The sequence below is a fragment of the Ailuropoda melanoleuca genome, chromosome 11, assembly GCF_002007445.2.
Source record: "Ailuropoda melanoleuca isolate Jingjing chromosome 11, ASM200744v2, whole genome shotgun sequence".
NCBI lineage: Eukaryota > Metazoa > Chordata > Mammalia > Carnivora > Ursidae > Ailuropoda > Ailuropoda melanoleuca.
Genome location: NC_048228.1, coordinates 48,322,231 through 48,342,615, shown reverse-complemented (window position 1 = coordinate 48,342,615; position 20,385 = coordinate 48,322,231). Strand labels below are relative to the sequence as shown.

General features: G+C 37.8%; 2 protein-coding genes across 2 annotated transcripts in view; one reads left to right on the top strand and one right to left on the bottom strand.

The window, feature by feature from the left end:
• The first annotated feature begins 6 nt into the window (after window positions 1–6).
• The window catches only part of BMP2K (BMP2 inducible kinase), a 126,800-nt gene continuing 106,421 nt past the window's right edge, over window positions 7–20,385 (top strand). The window contains exon 1 of the mRNA XM_034671639.1: window positions 7–116. The gene's annotated coding sequence lies outside the window, so the exon portion shown is untranslated. The remainder of the gene's footprint in view (window positions 117–20,385) is intronic.
• LOC100469649 (SNW domain-containing protein 1-like) lies at window positions 14,566–16,176 on the bottom strand. Its single transcript, XM_034671640.1, is given in 1 exon segment — window positions 14,566–16,176. A coding segment is annotated over 1 exon segment (1,611 nt).

Here is a 20,385-nt window from a genome sequence, read left to right as displayed (position 1 = left end):
GGGTGGCGCGGCCGGCGGGGCCGGGGCCGGCTCCAGCTCTGGCAGCTCGTCCGTGGGGGTCCGGGTGTTCGCTGTCGGCCGCTACCAGGTCACCCTGGAGGAGTCGCTGGCGGAAGGTACGGGCGCCTGGGGAGACTCGGGCAGGCAGGTGAGGGAGGGCTGGGGTGTGGCGGTGGCTCTCCGGATCCTCGCCCGCTTCTTTCCTCGCCCTCTCGGCTTACTCTTCTTCCCGCTTCTGCCTCCTTTGCTGTGCCGGCGGGGGCTCTTGAAGAGTTGCTCGGGTTTTTCGCTGTTAAGCCGGCTTTTCTCGCCGCTGGCAGCTCTGACCGGTGCGCAGTTCTTTCATTACTGAGTTTTAAGTCATTTTCAGTCCTCCTTGACGCGAGGAAATAAGTAGAAAACGTCCTGGCGAGTGATGTGGTGTCATGATTGGACCAGTGACTCATTAGAGGGTCAGATCGTGCAGGATCTAGGCTCTGCTCTGCCGGCTGTGGCTCAGGCGGCTGTAGTGCGTTGGCCTCTACCTCCGAGTCTCCACCCGCGCTGCAGGGTACAGGACCTTGAAGTCCCCGAAGTCGAGCAGGGTTTGCGCCTACTCGGTCATCAGTTGGAAAACCAGTTTATTTCTATGCGTGCGGTTGTGCATGTGTTGGAGGGGTTACTTTGCCCCAAATTCAGTTAATAGGTTGCTTTGGAGGAGCAAGTAAACTTGAAGTCCATTTATCTTTGTTTTTTAGACTCTTCATCAGACAAGGTGCTATTCATACCCTTTCGATATGTCTCTTTGGTGCTTTTAAAGGTGCTAAGAAAGCAGGTTAACTTTCACTTGCGAAGTTGTGCGTTCGGTCCGTCATTATCATTACCAGGCTATGTCAGCAGTTGCAAGTCTGTTTACAAGAACGCTTACTCCATTTAAAAAACAAGATCCTGCACTTTAGTTTTTTATTTCATGTAATTGGCTTGTAGAAAATATATTCTCTCATTTATTGCATGCTTCATTTGATCTTTGAGCTTTTAATTGCAGAGTATTACAAAATAAATACTTTTAAAAATTCATGAGAAATTATTTGTTGATAAATGGCCCTTTTAAGTTCCAAGGTTAAGAGAAAAGAAATTAAAGAGAGTAGTTTTGGTTCTCTGAAAGTCAGGCATTGATGTGGTTTGGACACAGTAGACTGAGAGATTCCACTTATGTTTTTTGAAATGCCTTAAACAATAGCACATTAGTGCAAAAGAAGAATCTGAAGGTTTTTGTCTATGAAATATTTAAAGAAAAAGAAATCTTGAATTATTCAGGGATGGGTGTCATTGTTTTACAAGCCATTGTCCCTCGTAATGAGCCTAGCCAGACCTTGGAGAGGTGGGAGAAGGATCCTTAGCTCCTCAAAGAATTGGAATATATGGTGATTGGTTTTGATAGACAGGTGTACTGTGCTGTAAAATTTCCTAGCTCTTTGTTATACGTGGATTTCAAATGTTAGATTGTTAACTCACATGCTGTACTTATTTGAATTGTAGTAACTAATTGAAGTGTGGCTTGAATAGTATTACACTCACTTCATTTCACAAAATCCCAGATGGGTTTTTAATTTAGTAGAAAGAAAACATTGACGTTTCATCAAACTACACTTTGGATTTGTGGCTTCTATCACTGCTCCAAGCATATCCTATCGTTACACTAAGCAAGTCATTTTCAAGAAAAATTAAGTAATTTTGGAAAATGAAAATAAAAATGGAGGATTTCAAAGGGGGGGTGCTCATTCAACCACAAAAAATTAAAAAGAAATTAAGGACTAATGTCACTGTTGGAGTGTTCTAGCTTTTGCTATAAATTTTGTCATTTTTCTTGGGAAAATCCATAATCAGCTGCAAGCAGGAGCTGAAGAAACTGTTTTGGAAGGTAGGACTTCCCCACCCAGCACTCCAACTCTTGGACTAGACTTTATTTAGTCTTCTCTGGAGGGGAGGTGAGACTTTCTTCCCTTGTGTATTTCTTTTCTCTTCACACACACAACTGAAATTACCTATATTCAGTTTACTTTTTGATCCTGACAGTTTCTTCTTACTTCAAATGCTTAATATCCTTTCTTTTCCAAATAATTTAGACAATTTAGACAAGATGTTTAAGTGCAAAGTCTGGTTCACACTCAAGAATGGTCATTCAATAATTGATAGATACATTTGCTGGATTATAAGATTAGGTGGGAAAAGGCATTAGAGTTTAGAATACCTGAATTGGGCAGAGGTACACGTACCATTTAGTGGGATAAGGGGGTAGAAACAAAGACCAAAAAACAAACTTGATAGGTTTTACTTTTTTTTTTTGCCTTGGGTCCTTGTTGTTTAAACAGGGCCAAGACTGTGGGTGCTGTGCCCTGGGTGTTTTTTGCCATGCTACTGCAAACATAGGCATCTTGTTCAGAATGACCTCTGCAGTGTCTTTAAGTCTTCAATAAATCTGCTATTCTTTCTCCCTGTCTCATATTCTGTCTCATTTACTATCTCCTTCTCTTTCTCTAAGTATATTTATATTTACATATTTGATTCTGATTGTTCGGAGTAGTTATGTTTTGTAAAGTCACTGAACAGTGAGTAAGTACTGATCCATTGCCCTTGAGAAATGCAGGTGTAAGATCCTGCAAGTCCCTGTTCACAGCATTTTTGTCAACCAGTCAATATATTACCTGTTTTATGTGGGTTTCTGTTTAAAGATCTTATTTAATATTATTGTTGACTCATTAAAACAATTTATGGCTAACAGTGCTTAACTCACGTCTAAATAAAGTTTATCTAAAAGACATTATTTTCTGTGTAAGGGACATCACAGCCTTCTTGAGCTTAGGAATACTAGCTGACACTTTGGCACTATGCTTGGGGTCATTTTAAACGATAAAATCAATAAAACACAAAAATGAGAAAAACATAGCACTAAACAGACTTCAAAAAGGGCCCTTTTTTATAAACAAGGCAGAACGGTATCTTGTTGACTCCAGCTGGCCTGCTCAAAATTTTCAGCACTATGCTCATGTCTGCAAATGATCATGAAAATGCCATTGTATTGATTTTGGGAATACAGATAAATTTTAGTGACTATGTGAATTTACAAATATGGAATCCCAAAACAATGACAATCAACTACGTATGTATGTATGTATGTATGTATGTATACATATACATGCGTGATATTTATGAGTGTAAATATTATAAGGTCACGTGTATATATATACATAATATTTATTATATAATTAAAGAAACAGATTCTCAGAGATATACTTATGTTGTATGTTTAAACTGTTGGAGCAGTTTCTTCTCTGAAATACACACTTTGTATCATAGTCTGTAGTGAAGTATGTGTGTGTTTGGAAATGCTTATTACACCTTGCACCTTTTTAATTCCTGCTCAGAGTTTAGAGGACTAATATTTTGGAGCATTTTCATTCCTTTTTTTTTTTTCCCTTCAAAAACAGTTTAGTTTCAGGAGTGCCTGCTAACCAAATCCAATTTGGGGCTAAAGAAATCAGATAGAGCCATATTTAAATTTTAGCTTGAAATGGTGTCAAATTGTCAAGTGTATATAATTCATCATTGGTCACATGCCTCCATAAGCCTTCAGTGCTAGTTAGAGGATTTAATATTGATTGATAATGGGAAGAAGTTGGTTCCCAATGTGTTTGGTTCTCAGCGTTCTAAATGTGTTTGGTACAAAGTGCTTAAATAAATGGGGAACTAGGAGACCGGGACACTATCCATAATTTGTTGAGGTAATCTAATTATGAGGTTCTGGGGGCTGGATAGGAATGGTGTTTTGAATATGATTGCATGGGTAAGGATAAGACTTTCTGTCATAGGCATGGAGGTTGTTGGTACTGTCAGTACAGGTAATTGGGAGGCCAGGAATTTACTACAGAGTTCTGTAGAAGGAGCTCAGTAGCTCTCTCAGAGTTAATGGCTTAGATTAGGTTAATTTAGGCTAAGTGTTAACCACTTCTCACTGTTAATTTTACAGGAAGGTAGTAATGTACATTTGATTTTACCATATAAATTAATCTGAAAATGATGGATTTAAATATGCTCTTTCATTTGCAGAAATTATCTGTGGCTATCCAGTAACTTATAAGTTAAAGTTTCTGAGAGAGAACAGAAAAAGCAGAAGGGGAGGATTTAACAAAAATATTGACAATCGTTGCTACTCCATAACTGTTTATTAAATGCCTTTTGCGTGCCAGGCTCTGTAGTAGGTACTATTCATACAGTGGAGAACAAAACAGATATTTCTTTGTCCTTATGGAATTTACAATCTAGAGGCAGTCTAGATGATAATTGTCATGCAAAGAAAGCAGAGGGTTTAATGAGAGAATAACTGATTCAGTTTATATTGAAGGGTCAAGGAAGACCTTTTTTGATATTTTACCAGAAATCTGAAGTATGAGAAAAATTAGGTAAAGGCAGAGTTGTGAAGGTGGGGGTGGTGTGGAGTATGTTATGAAGAGAGAAGTCTCTATGTGAGGAAGTTTCAGAACTGAGCTATGCCCAGAGCTGGGGACTATAATGATTGAATCACTTGGAGGAAGGACCCAAGATGATGTTGGAAAGGTGACCAGGATCCAGGACTTTAGGATTCCGGATTTTATCTGAAAATGCAATGGGAAGCTACTGAAGGATTAGGGCAGTTATATGCTCTGATTTGTATTTTTACAAGATCATGGTGATTGCTATATAGAGACTGGTTGAGAGGTATACAGATTAGATGATTAGTTAAGATGGTGGCGGTGGGAATGGAGGCTAATGTTATAATGCTTAAATGGGAAGACCTGGTGATGGATTGGATTGGGGGAGGATATTGTAGGAACTGTGAAGAATGACTTGCTTATGCAGTTCTTGGGTTGGAGGTACCATTTGCTGAGATGGGGAAGAGTAGAGAAGGAACAGATTTTTTTGGCGTGGCGGGGTTGGGGGGAGTTAGGAGGCTATCCAGGAGTTCCAGACATGTTTAGTTGAAATATCTGGGAGGAAATAAGCATCAAGTGGGAAGCTGAGTATGTGGTCTGGTACTTAGCAAGGGTGTCTGGGCTTAGAGATAGGTATTTTTGGTAAGGGAACATTTGGCTGTTCTTGAAAGCCATGGGAGAGGATAATGTAGGGAGACAGTATAGAATGAGAAGGCTCTCACTGAAGGACTCTGGTAGAACATTGGTCTTAAACATTAGTGTTCATCAGAATCCTTTGGAGGGCTTGGTAAGCCAGAGATTGCTGAGCTTGACCCCCAAGGTTCGATTCCATATCTGGGTAAGTCCCATAATGTTCATTTCTAACAACTTAATGATGCTGATGCTGCTGGTCCAGAAACCTTACCTTGAGAACCACTGATTTAGAGTAAAAAGGAGCTGCCAGAGAGGTAAGAAGAATACCAGGAGAATATGATGCTTTGAAAAGGAGGAAGTGAATTGTGTTGCCTGAGAAGTCATCTTGATCACATATTTTGGCCACGCGCTCACAATTATTTATGTTTAGTTCTTTTTTTTTATTTCCAGATTTTATTTTTAAGCAATCTCTACACCCAATTTGGGGCTTGAACTCACAACCCCAAGATCGAGAGTCACATGCTCCATGGACTGAGCCAGCCAGGTGCCCCCCCTCCCCCATGCTTAGTTCTTAACCTACCTTTTAAATCTTAGCTCTGGCCATTTCCTGATAATACTCTGCTTGTCACAGTGTGCTTCATTCCCTCTTGTTCTGTGACTGAAAGTTGTATTTACCTATCACTACCTTTGCCTGTGTAATCCTAGCTGCTAGTTATGATCACGCCCTTCTTCCTGTGGACATTTGTAGCTATTTATTTGCCATTTCCCCCTTATCACATTTAATCTTTTTCTTGAGATAGAATTATGTAAGCACGTGGAAATACTAAGGTGGTTATTGTTCCTGTCTCATTTCCTTTAGCAGATAGTAAAATTCTTGAGGCTAGAAGTACTCTCTATTAATTGCTTTTTGAATCACACAGATTGCCTTGTCATATCATGGACATTCACATTCAAAGGAAATGATTTTTGACTTTTTTTTTTTTTTTTCTTAAATGAACACAGATGAGGTTCTTCAATAGAATTTAAGACCTAATTTGCAAATTGGAAAGCACCAAGGGAGGGCTCTTCAGTTCTTGTCCCATCAGAGGTCTTCTGCTTAGGTCAAGGGACCCTGAATTTCTACTTTGGTGAAGACATACTTTTTTTTTTAAACCTGCACATGCATGTTTATGGCACCTTTATTCATCAGTAAAACTAGAAACACGGGCGCTTGGGTGGCTCAGTCAGTTAAGTGTCTTGTCTGCCTTCGCTTCAGGTCATGATCCCGGGTTCCTGGGATCAAGCCCCTCATCAGGCTCTCTGCTCAGCTGGGAGCCTGCTTCTCCCTCTCCTTCTGCCCCTCCCCGTGGCTGTGTTCTCTCAGTCTCTCTCAAATAAATAAAATCTTAAAAACAAAACAAAACAAAAACCTAGAAACAGGAGGAGTCAGCATCATGGTAGCATAAGATGTACCTCTTTTTTTTTTTTATGTGGGATTTATTTTTTCATTTTTAATTGCAACATAGTTAACATATAATGTTATATTAATTTCAGGTGTACGGTATAGTGATTCAACAATTCCATACAGGTGAAGATAAAACTTTTGAAGACAGAGTTTGTTTAAGGCGAAGGGTCATTTCAGTTAGCCGCCTTGAAACAGCAAAGAAAGAGTAAGCTGGATGTCCCCTTATAGTTATCTTTCTCTATGGACATATTTTTCTTTACTTTGCAAAGATGGCTGAATTTAAAGAAGGAAAGTATCGTTACATGCAATTATGAAATTGTTTTATATTGTCATGAAATTATGAAATTGTTTTATATTGTACAATTGATTTTGACAATGAGCTTTTCGAGGGCAGGGTCTTATTTATCTCTGTATCCTTAGTTTCTGTCCAGCAATTTTTTTTCGTTGTTGTTTTGGTTGAATTAAACTCTCAGGAAACATTGTTTCCTTTTTTATAAGATGGAGTTAATATTTATTATGAAGATTAATAGGTAATGTGTTATATTAAGAAGATAATGTATGACAGTTCCTAACTGCATGCCAAGGCTTTCAATAAATATGGGCCAATTTTAGGTTCAGATTTGGTTATCAGCTTTCAGTGAAATCTGCTGTAATAATTTGCTTGTAGAGTAGATATTACATTTATCCTGAATTAAGTATCACATTTATGTTCGTAAAAAATTTGAATCATTTTAATTAGATAATTATTATATGGCATTTAGCCATCTATAATTTTAGCCATATATAATTTTTAAGTTTCAGTCAGCTGTATAGAATTTTTACCTTGATAGCAGCATACACTTTGACAATCAAATGTAAGTAATTTGTAGCAAAGGACATTGCATAGACTCTTACTAACACATGCTTCGCTTTTGTGATATGTTATCATTGTAGGGATAGTTCTTTGGTTGTAGTTTTGATTGTCTGGTGTTACGTTTTCTCTAGAGGTGGCATTTTTATTCAAGTGCACTAAAGCAATTCCTGATTTTCAATATTTTGAAAAAAGGTGTAGTGGAAATTATTCATTTATCTCCAAAAAAAGAGCTAAATTGCTCTAACATCAAATTTCTTTGCTTTTAGCTATAGTCAGCTTTGTTTGGTTAATACTGACTTTCTCATGCTGAGCACTTTGGAAAGGTTGTGTTTAATTATTTTAAAAATAATAGAAATAAATTAAGACTTGTTAGCATCTTTCCATTGTGGGGTCTGCAGGAGGGAAAAATAGAAAAGGTCACTGATGTTGTTTATATTATGGAACATACTAGAAGGTGGAGCTGTTGTTTGTACTTACATTGATTCTAGACCTTTAGTGTTCTTTACTAATCTTGTACATTATCTTGGTTCTCTTTCACTCCTCCCCCCCCCCTTTTTTGGGTCAAAACTTGAAGTAGAACATTAACATTTGTTAGAATCTATTTGGTAGCTATCAAAAATGATTAAAGGCTTGACTTGGAATTCTGAAATTAAAAGAGTCCTGAATGGTGATTTCAAAGCTACAGAAAGGTTTCATCATCACAAGGAGTTGAGACTGTTTATTCTTTGGTTTTATCCTGCATCCATCTGGTGAACCATTTGTCTACCCACAAGCCTACTATTTTTAGGGAACTGAGTTGGAAAGTTGAGTGGTTAATGACTGAACTGTTTTAAATAGTTGGGCACTTAGTTAATTTGGAGATTCTCTTGTCTGCGTGTATCATCTTTACAAATGAGATCAGTCAGCACATTTCTGCTAACCGTTTCATGTCTCTCTGCAGGAAAGTGGTTGTTGGGCTTTTACACAGAGATACTTTCTTTTTGGAATTTTTGGTTTGTCCTTGCCTTGTAGAATTCCAGTAAAGTTTAAGAGCATAGTTTGGGATGTAGCCTTTAGAGAGGCATTTTGCAGTGAATATTATTTTAAAATATGAAGCAGTTGTTGCTACTAATTTGCCTATTTTAACCTTTCGTTAAATCTTCGAAACAGTGCCTTCTTGGAGGCAACTGTTAAAAAGGCAAAACTTGGAGCTGGGCCAGCTGATATTCTGTTACGCTACTAACTTGCATTGTGACATTTTGATTTCACTTTCCTAAAGAAAAAAATGAAGTGGATAAAGATGGATCTGTAACATCTTTTTCCATTTTAGCATTCTCTGATTCTGTTTATGTAATGGATTCTTAACTGCTGCTCTGATAAGAGAGGAGCATGGGAAAGGAGGGATAAAGATGAACAGTTTTAGGATTGAGACCATAATGAAAGGATTGTGTTTGATACTCATGTATTTGAGTTCTTTGACAAGCTTCAGTATAGATTAGCAATTTATTTTTTTATCCTGCAGTGTAAAATTATTTCTTATTCATTGTGAAAAAGTCTTTTCTAGGAAGTTGCCTTATTGAATACCCTTTAAGATAAGGGGATAGGTGCTCAAATAAAATCCTGTGGCATTTTGGAGTACTATTTCCTTTCAAAGGATATGCCACCTTAATGGATTCTTTTGTCATTTTAATGTTTGTGTTCTCCAAGTTACTCATATTTTGGAGGCTATCTGGAAGTAAAGAAATTTTCGTGTTTTTCAAGTTTTTATTTGGAAAGAATGTATAAGGAAGGGTTATGACAGTACTTTCTCTTAGTTTGTGGATAGAAAGTTTACCCATGATAATGTGTGAAGAGTCAGCTACTTTTTGTTTCCAGTGTGGTCAGCTCTAGTTTGGGTCCTTAGTACCTCTTACAGAATTACGTTCTTATGCAGACTGTTCTTCCCCGTTTAGGCTCTTTACTCACCAAATCAACTCTTTTATTCCTTCCAGTTTTTCTTCCTGAAATGGACTTCTGATCATTTGCCTAACTAAGTAAAGTGCAAACTTATCACTCTGGGATTCAAGGCCCTCTGCAGTGTGACCCTAACTCCACACCGGTCTTAATCCCTCTCTCACTCTAACCCTAGGTGTGTGTTACTGTACATGTACTTGACATTTCCTGTACTTTGCTCTTGCCTTTTTGTTCCTGTTTTTCAGCTTATGTTGTTACATTGCCTAGAATGCAGACGCCTGCCTCCCCCACTCTGTTTAAATGTATCTTGTAGGATACGTTTAAAATAACAGTTACTTTCTTGCAATCTTTATTTTTCTATGAAACCCTTATTTGCAACCAAATGAGTGTAATGATGCCTTCCTCTGAGGCTCTGTGTAGTAACTGTTGCTCATATTGCACTTATTTTACACAGCTTTGTTGTATTCTAAGAAAATGTGTAATAAAAATTTCTTCTACTGCAAGGTTAAAAGTTCCTTTAAGATTTGGCTTGTATTCATCTTAACTCTTTTTTTTTTTTTTAAAAGATTTTATTTATTTATTTGACAGAGACAGAGACAGCCAGCGAGAGAGGGAACACAAGCAGGGGGAGTGGGAGAGGAAGAAGCAGGCTCATAGCAGAGGAGCCCGATGTGGGACTCGATCCCACAACGCCGGGATCACGCCCTGAGCCGAAGGCAGACGCCTAACCGCTGTGCCACCCAGGCGCCCCTCATCTTAACTCTTATCTCTTACAGTGCTGTACTCATGATAGGTATAGGTATTCAGTACATTTGTAAGAGATTGAATTTTCGAATTGAAAAGCAGCCAGAAGGCTTGTAAACATTTACTATAAAACAATTGGATAACCACCATATTTGACATACCCAACTGTTCGGTTGATGTTTAGGAGTAGGTTGGCCCCATTTTTCAAGTTATGTCCTTTTACAGAAACTAAAATAAGTAGATAGAGATATTTGATGATAATGTAGGTACGGCATTATCTAGGTGAATGAAAAAAATACTACCAGATTTGTTTCTGGATTCCTGGCATGTTTCTTTTCTGTAGTGATTACACAAATAGTACGTCTTTGTTTTGTGGGTACTACATTGCTCTTCTTACTAGGTGTGCCTCTCAACAGTGTTCTAACCTGTGTTCCCATGTCATCTTTAAAGAAAGCCACTACTATGGGACAGAGAGGGCAGGCAGGCCTTAAGTATGTGCTCTGAATACCTAATCTTAAGGTAACAATATTGGAAATGCTCAACTGGCTATGGCTTTCTCATGAGTGGTTGATAGTTAGCAAGGCTTAATGGGACAACGGGTATCTAAGAGTATGAGAGATTAGGAGGAAGGTCTTATGTCCTTACTGCCCTGGGGAAGAAAATACTTGATTATTACCTTGGGGGACACCTCTAACTAGTGTGTCTTATATTCGAGGTGATTTTCTCAGTAGAGAGACCTTCATTTTTCATATGGATTAGGGAATTTGTAATCCTGGCATAACAGATCAGAGGTAGCAAACCAAGTCTTTATGCAGTTTTGTTAATAACTAATCATTATCACCCCCAACATTCTTCTATTCCTTCTTTGCATTTCTGGAAGAGAGGTTTCCAACACACCACTTCCCCTGCCTAATTGCTGTGTTTATTTTCCTTAATTTTTTATGACTGGGTGATTGTTAGGGCTGGCTGTAGTTTTTTACATATTTAAGTATTCTCTTTTGAATGAGATTGTGCGTGGTTAGTCTAAATTTTACTGTTCATTCTGGAATCATTAAGATATTGTAGTAAAATGACTTACACATAATATAGTAATATATTTTACTTAATGAATGTTGTCAGGACTCTTACTAGAGGGTGGGATTATGCATCACTGGCCATGACCCACTTTTTCATTCTCTGGCCTGCATAATAGAATCTCTCCTACTGAATGTTAATGGTCTATTCTTTGTGTATAAAAAAAATGATGGCACTGACTCATGATCAGTAGGACATGTGTTTTGAGTTATTTTTCCAGAAGTAGGATGTGTATATGCTCTCTGTGCATATGCCTCTAATGGTCTCTTCTGTGATCAATAACAGAAGTTTATAAGCTAGTTAACTGGTGTCGTAAGCAATAATGTAGATCTGAAGAGGTTTTTTTTTTTAAATTTTCTTCCCAGCTAGACTAGTTCAAATCCTAGTGAATAGTTAACTAGTTTGTTAAATCTGTTAATTTTTTATCTTTTAGCAAAATATTGTTTGTATAATCCAAAGAAGAAATTCAAAGGATCTCAATCCAAATTGATCTATATTTTTAAAACAACTAAAGCTAGCTGTTAGGGATTTTACGTTTTTCAGCTCACTGAAGTGGCAACTTAAGAAATGTTGCAAATCCATGGATTTTAAAAAAAGTATGTGTGTATGTCACTTTGCTGATTTTACTCTGTCTCTAAGAAATATTGGAAGTGAGTTTGCAAGGTGCTGTATGAATCCATAGTGTTCAAAGTTGGATGTAACTTATGGCCATAAATTTCTAGTATGAGAAACTCCTATTTACAGATTTAAGTTCAGATTTGTTCTCACCTTAGAGTAGTAGCTGTCTTTCTTAGTAAAGGCTACATGCATTTTTAAAAAGTTATGATGGGCCATTATGGATATTGTGGGGTCAGTTCATTGATTGTTGCTTTTTGGAAGACTAAAGGTGGGGATGGAGGTGGTGAGTGGTGTACAAGAATCCTTCAGAAAATATTCTTAAATATTATTTCAACAGGTGTTGTTGGACTAACAGTCTTTCATTTAAAATGCTAGTGCGGGGGGCGGGGGCACCTGGGTGGCACAGCAGTTAAGCGTCTGCCTTCGGCTCAGGGCGTGATCCCAGCATTCTGGGATCGAGCCCCACATCAGGCTCTTCTGCTAGGAGCCTGCTTCTTCCTCTCCCATTCCCCCTGGCTGTGTTCCCTCTCTTGCTGGCTGTCTCTCTCTGTCAAATAAATAAATAAAATCTTAAAAAAAAAATGCTAGTGCATCCTGAAGTCACACTGTTAGTGTTGGTTGTGGAGGGAGGAATTTAGGTCTCGTGACTTCAACCTAGCACTCTCCGCTACATGTGGCCTCCTGAATTGGCTCCTGTGCACGTACAGGCATTGGCTTGTGATTGGAGTGGGGACTAAGAGCAGGTTTAGGGACTAGGGGAGGAGGCAGCTGGAGTATTCATGGGTGCCTGCAGAGTCTGAGGTGGAAGGAGGTATTACCAGCCACTTCTGAGTTAAAGCCTTCCCCCTTTGCTTTTTCTGAAGGCCATCAAACCATGTGCTGCAGTTGTTTATGATGTCAGGATTAATTTTACAAAGTTTAAAAAAATTTTTTTTACAAAGTTTAAAAGTTTAAAATTTCCCCCAAATAAAATTGCAGCTTCCCCCAAATGAGTCTGTTGTCTCAGTGTAGAAATGTTCAACCGTAAATGGAAGGTTCCATCGTAAATTAATGTATTAGCGAAGTGTAAAGTAAGAGCATAAAATCACATTAGCTTCTTCAGTTGAATGTACTGTATAGGACCTCCTATAAAAAACAAAGAAAGCGAAAAGAAGAAAATAGCTGAATTCTTATCCTCTGTTCCTTCAGTTCCTAGTTCAAGGTTATGGAACTTTAAGGCTTAGTGCTGTAATATCAAATCTCTTTTTGCATTTCATTTAACAGATTTGTGCTACATGTATTTGTAATACAAAGGAACAGGTTTCATCAGATTTTTATTGTATTAGATCATGGTACAAATGCATTTGACGTACACCTGGAATACTAAACTTCTGAGTGTTTGCAGGAGAAATAAGTGCCTATGGCATCATAAAACAATTTTCTTAAAAATGACATGAGATTGCTTCTATGATACATGTGGCATATTTTTATACACATACAGGTGAAAAGTTAGACTAGTTCTTGATATATGATTTAAAAATATTAAAAGAAAGTTTCTTAGTCTTATTCATAAAATGCTGGAATTATTCCCATCATTATCAAGAAACATATATCTAGTGTCTGTATTTTTCTGAGTAGGAGAGCTTTTTAAAAAATATTTTATTTTATTTTTTAATTTTTTTTAAAGATTTTATTTATTTATTTGACACACACACACAGAGAATATCAGCACAAGCAGGGGGGAGAGTGGCAGTAGGCTTCCGCTGAGCAGGGAGCCCAGTGTGGGGCCTGGTCTCAGGACCCTGAGATCATATCCTAAGCCAAAGGCAGATGCTTAACTGACAGAGCCACCCAGGTGCCCTTAGGAGAGCTTTTTTTTTAACAAAATTGAGATATAGTTGACATAAACATTAGTGTCAGGTGTACAATGTAACGACTGCATATTTGTATAAATTGCAAAACGATCACAATAAATCTGGTTAACATCCATAATTCATTTTTAAAATAGTTACACATTTTTTTTCTTGTGATGTGAACTTCTAAGATCTACTCTTTTAGCAGCTTTCAAATATAGAATACAGTATTAACTATAGTTGCCATGCTACACAGGACATCCTTAGGACTTAGAGCTTTTTTATATCATAGTATACCCCCCACCCCATCCTACCTCTGATATCTGTTTCTCTTTTACTTCCAACCTTAGAGGCTGTGTCCATGATTTATCTAATCTGCCCTGTTTCTTTCTCTATCAATTATCTGATTTTTCTTCTGTTTTCTGCTTGCTCTTTAATTCTTACTATATCTCATTTCTGCTCAGCATGTAAGTTTGTTTCTCTCATCTTTTTTTTTTTTTTTTTTGTCTAAATGTTTTTATTTGAAACAAATAGTTGCAGCAAGCAAGAGCTTACTTTCCCCACTCCAAATTAAAACAGCGTAATGGGGACAAATGTCATTTGGCAGGACGGTTCCAGGATGTGAACATCCTTCTACTTGCTGTGGTTGGGGCAACTTTATTCATCTGCAGTCATTCTTACACAAAATATTAACTCCAAAGTACTAATGTCACATAAAAGAAAGTGGTCTTAATTTTATGTGTGGGGCAGTATGTTCTATAAATGCCAAAAGGTAGGAGAAGCACAAACACAACCCACTCTAAAAAAAAAACTAAATAGTTCAAAGAATTTTCCATCCCCTCCCCCCTTACTCCCATAATAAAAAGTAGTGCTGGGTCTGACACCCAGATTTGGTTTTTATCCTGGCCATTTACAAAGTGTTTCCCCATCTGACTTGCATCATTAGGGTTATGGATAAAAGTTCATTGACTTTGAAGAGAGGTGCATCTATTCCTTCCTCCTCTTCTTGCCTTCATGCTCATGTTCCTTGGGGCGGCTGCTATCTGAGGGTCTTTTAGAGCCACAATGCTGTTTGGCTTCTTCCAAAAACTTGTCCAAACCAAAAGGATCTTCCTCAAACTGAACTGGCCCTTCTTGGCCTCTTTGCCTATGGTCTGACCCAGAAAACTCCTTATCGGGAACAAATCTGTTGGTCTTTATTCTGGCTTCTAGGTCATCACCATACATGTCCTTGTCCAGATTTTTACTGGGCCTGTAAATGTTCTGGGCCATATCTTTACCACTTCTCCAGGCTTGATCATAAACGTTGTAAATTTCATCTTCTCCACCTGCAAAACCACCGTCCATACCCTTGGATTGGTTGAAAAGCCTTTGGTCATACTGAACTTCATTGGACGTCTGAGGATTGGGCACACCAAGAGCAATGACTTCACTGATACCTCGATTTTCATTTCTCTGTAGTTTTGACCTCTTATCAGGAGCTGCCCTGGAAAGATTCCTGTCGTGCTGTCTCTTTTTTCGCCTGTCATGCTGGATTTCATCCCTCTCACGTGCCTCCCTATCTTCTTTTTCCGCGTGGGTTTTGATCCCAGCTCTTCTCTCCCTGGCTTTCTGGGCTATTTCTCTAAGTTTCTCTTCATGTTTCTCCTTTTCTTTTTGAGCCATCTTTCTCTCTACTTGAGCACGCATTTCGACAGCTTCCCGAGCCTTCCAGTCAGCAATATAGAGGGCTTCAGCCAGCTTGGCAAAGTTCTCATTGATGTGAACAGTCTGCAGGCCTCTTCCATCAGCAGCCAGACATTTGTCTAATGGAATTGTATACCCCTTTGCATTTTTCCAGTTTGAAATACAAGGAGGAATCTTCCATTCTTGTTGCTCCTTCACAGTCATCTTTCAGCTAGGAGAATGCATGACAGGTGCAGGAGGAGAAGGTGGTCCTCGGGGAATTTTCTTATTAATCTTGAACCTTGGAGGCTCCATTGGATCTTTCTGCATTTCCACCATCCGAATAACTCTCTGTTGAGCTACAGAGTTGAAAGCCACTCCTTGTTGAGATGGTGTGTATCGAATATACTGAGCAGGAGCCAGTTTATCAGCAGCTCGAACTGGCATGGCTGCAGCAACCTTCTGTGATACGGATTTTTCTAAGGCTACCCTTGTCTTTTCTGTTATCTCTTTAATGGCTTCTTTATCAGGTCTTTGCCGGTCTGGGTCATCTGCATTCATGACTTCCTTGGGAACCAGGTCAGTATACTTGTTATAAATGACCTTGTCTTTTGACTGTCCTTGCCGAGCAATTGCATCATATTTAATTTTTCCTTCAGCATCCACCTGAATGACCAGTGCATTTGACATTTTTTTCTTTCGCCCCATATCCAGTGGATACTGGGCCACGTGGATCTCTGGAAAAGCACCTCCATCTCCAAAATCCTCTAATAACCGAGGTAGCCAGCCTTTCCGGTACCCGTATGGGGGAGGTTCTCTTCGGGAGGAAACCAGTGAGGTCTGTCGTGATCTCTGGGATCTTGCTTTTTCTTCAGCCTCAAGCTGGTCCTGAGATAGCTGAGTAGGTGCAGGTAAAAAGCTGGTGAGCGCCATCTTTTTTCGCTGCTTCTGTTTCTCTCATCTTAAAAGTTAAAATAAAAACAAAAATAGAACTAAGTGATCTTTTGTATCTCTTTTTTTCTGCCATTAATTGGCTTTTCTAAAAGAATAGGATTCAGTAATGGTTCTCAAAATATGGTTTGTGGGCCCCAGGGGAAAGGATCCTCAGGGCCTTTCGAGGAAACCTTTCAGGTCAAAATTATTTTCATGATACTACCGAGACATAATTGCCTTTTACACTGTATTGGCATTTGTGTTGATGGTTCAAAAGCAATAGTGGTGGTGGTAAAACTTACAGTACTTTACCACAAATTAAGACAGTTTGCACCAAACTGAATATTAGTAGTCATTGTATTCTTCCTCATCATTTGCGCTCAGTTTTTTGTTTTTTATTGTTTTTTTTTAAAGCCAGTTTCCCTTAAGAAATCCTTGATAAATCAGCTGTAAAAATTATATCAATCTTAGACCCTTGAGTACATCTTTTTTTTTTTTTTTTTTAGATTGTGGTAAAGTATATGTAATATAAAATTTATCATTTTAACCATTTTTAAGTTTACAGTTAAGTGGCATTAAGCATATTCACATTGTTATGTGACCATCACCACTATTGATCTCCAGAACTTTCTTGTTTTCTCTAATTGAAACTCAGTGCCTATTAACCACTAGCTCCCCGTATCCCTTTTTCCCCAGCCTGTGATAAACACTATTTTACTTTCTGTCTCTATGAATTTGAGTATTCTAAGTACATCTTATAAGTAGAATCACACAATATTTGGCTTTTTGTGTCTGGTTTATTTCACTTAGAAATAAGGTTCATCCATGTTGTAGCCTGTATCAGAATTTCCCATTAAGTCTGAATAATATTCCATTGTAAGTATATATCACATATTGTTTATGCATCCATCAGTGGGCACATTTCGGTTGTTTCTCCCTTTTGGCTATTGTGAATAATGTTGCTATGAACATGAGCGCACAGGTATCTTAGTCCCTGCTTTCAGTTCTTCTTGGTATATATCCAGAAGTGGAATCGCTGGCTTATGTGATACTTCTGTGTTTAATTTTTTGAGGGACTGTATTCTGTTTTCCATAGTAGCTCCATTTTTAAAAATTCCCACCAGCAATGCACAAGGGTTCCAATTTCTCCCATCCTCACTAAAACTTGATATTTTCAGGTTTTAAAAAAATTTTATGAAAGCCGATTCTAAGGCTTGTGAAGTGGTATATCATTGCAGTTTTGATTTGTATTTTCCTAAATATAAGTGATACTGAACATCTTTTCATATTCTTATTGGCCATTTGTAAGTACACATCTTTTTAGTGTGCGAAGAAATGGGAAGTGTACATAAAACACTTGCTGCATAATGAAGTTCGGTGGTATAACTGAGGACAAGAACGTGGGTGATTGAGTTGTGTCCCAGACCAGTTGCTTTTCACATGGAACACCATTTTTATTTGAAAGGATGACTGACAGACTATGATTCATTTAGATTTGGGTATTTCGCAGACATTTTCTCTGTTAAGTGAGGCTGTCACTTCAAGGAAAACACCTGACAGATGTTATTAATGATGGAATTTGAGCTTTCAAAGAAAATTAGAATTTTGGAAAATTGTATTTGCCGTTGTGAAGTTGACAGCCTCCCATTACGTAGGTTTTTCTGAGGAGATAGATGATAATAGATGAGATAGATGATAATGTTAACAATGTTAACAAATATTATTTTCTTTTTAAAAATTGTGTAATGAAAGATTTAACTTAGAGAACTGATATTTTCCAGAAGTATATTACAAATACATAGTACAAGGTCGACCATTGGATTTTAGTTTAACAGTGCAAGAAATTATAACTAACCTTTAAGAAACTACTAATTGTCATGTTTTGCTGTAATAGCAAAGAAGAATATCTGTAATTATTTGAAAAGATTATTAAGATAGTCTTCATCTTTCCATATATATATATATATATATATACACACACATATATGGCTAGATTTTGTTCATATGGTTCATTAGGCCCAAACAACATATCACAGGAGATTTACTGCAGAAACAGTTATGAGAATCTAGCAGTCTTCGACTAAGGCAAATATTAAAGAGCTTTGCAAAAATGTAAAGCATTGCCATTTTTCTCTCTAGATTTTTGTTTTGAAAAATAACAGCTATTTTCATAAAAATGTTATTTATGTTGACAAGTAATGTTTCTTATTTTAAATCAATAAAGATTAAAAAAATTCTCAGTTTTAATTTCTTTTAAAAATTTTTTATTTTAGAGAGAGAGTGTAAGTATGCTTGAATGTAAGCATGGGGCGGGGCAGCAGCAGGGGAGAGGGACAGGCAGACCCCACACTGAGCACAGATCCCAATGTGGGACTCGATCTCACGACCCTGAGACCATGACCTCTACTGAAATCAAGAATTGGACACTTAACCAGCTGCACCACCCAGGTGCCCCATCTGTTTTAATTTCTAATATGATAAATACAGATTGATATAACCCACATGAGCAAAAGCTTTCTTGGGTCTTCAGTAATTTTTAAGACTGTAACGGGATGCTAAGCCCAAAGGGCTTGAGAATTGTTGGATGGTGTATAGTCTAGCAAAACTGTCTAACACAGAATCCACTAGCTGCATGTGGTTACTACTTGAAATGTGGCCAGGCTGAACTGAAATGTATCATATATGTAAAATACACATGGGATTTCAAAGTCTTAATGTGAAAAAAAAAGAGTGTAAAGATATCATTAATATTTAATATTGCTTACATGTTGAAATAGGAGTTTTTTGTTATATTGCATTGAATAAAATGTATATTAAAATTCACTGTGTCCTCTAGAAAATTTAAAATTGCATATGTGGCTTACATTATATTGGACATGTATTGGACAGTATTCATCTGTAGTGTACAGTTTGTGTGGACTCTACCCTTTGCAGTTGGGGTAGTTCAGCTGGAGTTCATTGACATTCCTGTGTGTTTTTCTTAGGCACGGGATTATGGCTTTCATTGTATTTTTAAAGGGACACGTGACCAAAGTAAAGGTAGGAACTGCTGTAGAAATTAGACACAACTTGTCAGAGTTGCTGCTTGTAGTTACTTGGGTACTGCTAGTGGCTTGGATCTGGGGGAATCTCTCACTGGTAGGCTGGGCAAAACCTTCAGTACTAGGGGTATAGTGAGATGCATTCTTGGCTTCTCAGGTTGGAACTCTGAATGTTTGCACAGAAATGTCTTTATAGAGAGACATTAGGGTATTACAGTACTGTTAATACTAGATTGCAGGTTGACCTGAGCACCTAATTATCAGATGTAGGATTGTTTGTGTGGGGAAATACTCTGAATGCCAAAGTGTAGATATGAGCTGTCAGAACACAATCCACAACTAAATCGGGGGATTTCCTACATTTCATGTTGGAAACCTGATCGAATGAGGAAATTTTTTAAGTTGAGCATTCATAGAGGTTGAAAATAAAATATGTGTTATTTGGTTGTACAGTGTAACCAATACAAAAACATGTATTAAAATAAAGTGGTAATACAGTCCAAAGATGAAGTTATAGGATGCTTCCTTACTATTTATCCCTAATCATAAGTGGGATGATATAAATAAGCCACTGAATTGGATATGTGAATTAAGTGATTGCATGTTTTGCTTGAGTTAGATATGTGATGCCGTTTATATGATAGATTCCTGGCTAATGTTGTCAGTTCTCATCTAGAAAGTCTTCCTAAAACAATGAAATTTCAGGGCCCACTTAAGTGAAAAAAGAATACTGGATTGAGGGTATTCCAAATATAATTATTTCATTTCAACCCTTTGCACCTCAGTGATATTGCCCTTATTATATTGTTCATCACAATGTGCCACAATAGCTTATTTTTGTCTTTCTCCCCCCAAGAGACTGTAAACTCACACATACAGTGTCCTACTCAAAATGTGTTCCAAAAGCTAGCACAGCCACTTAATAAAATTTGTTGGAGGGGAGCCTGGGTGGCTCAGTTGGTTAAACACCTGACTCTTGATTTTGGCTCAGGTCATGATCTCAGGGTGGTGAGATGGAGCTTGCTTAAGATTCTCTCTCTCGCTCTCCTTCTGCCCATCCTTCCACCCCGACATATACTCTCTTAAAAAAAAAAAATTGTTGGAAAAAAAATAGGAAGAGCCTCTGTCTGATGGTTAGCTAATTGCAGGTTAGGTGAGATGCGGGAGT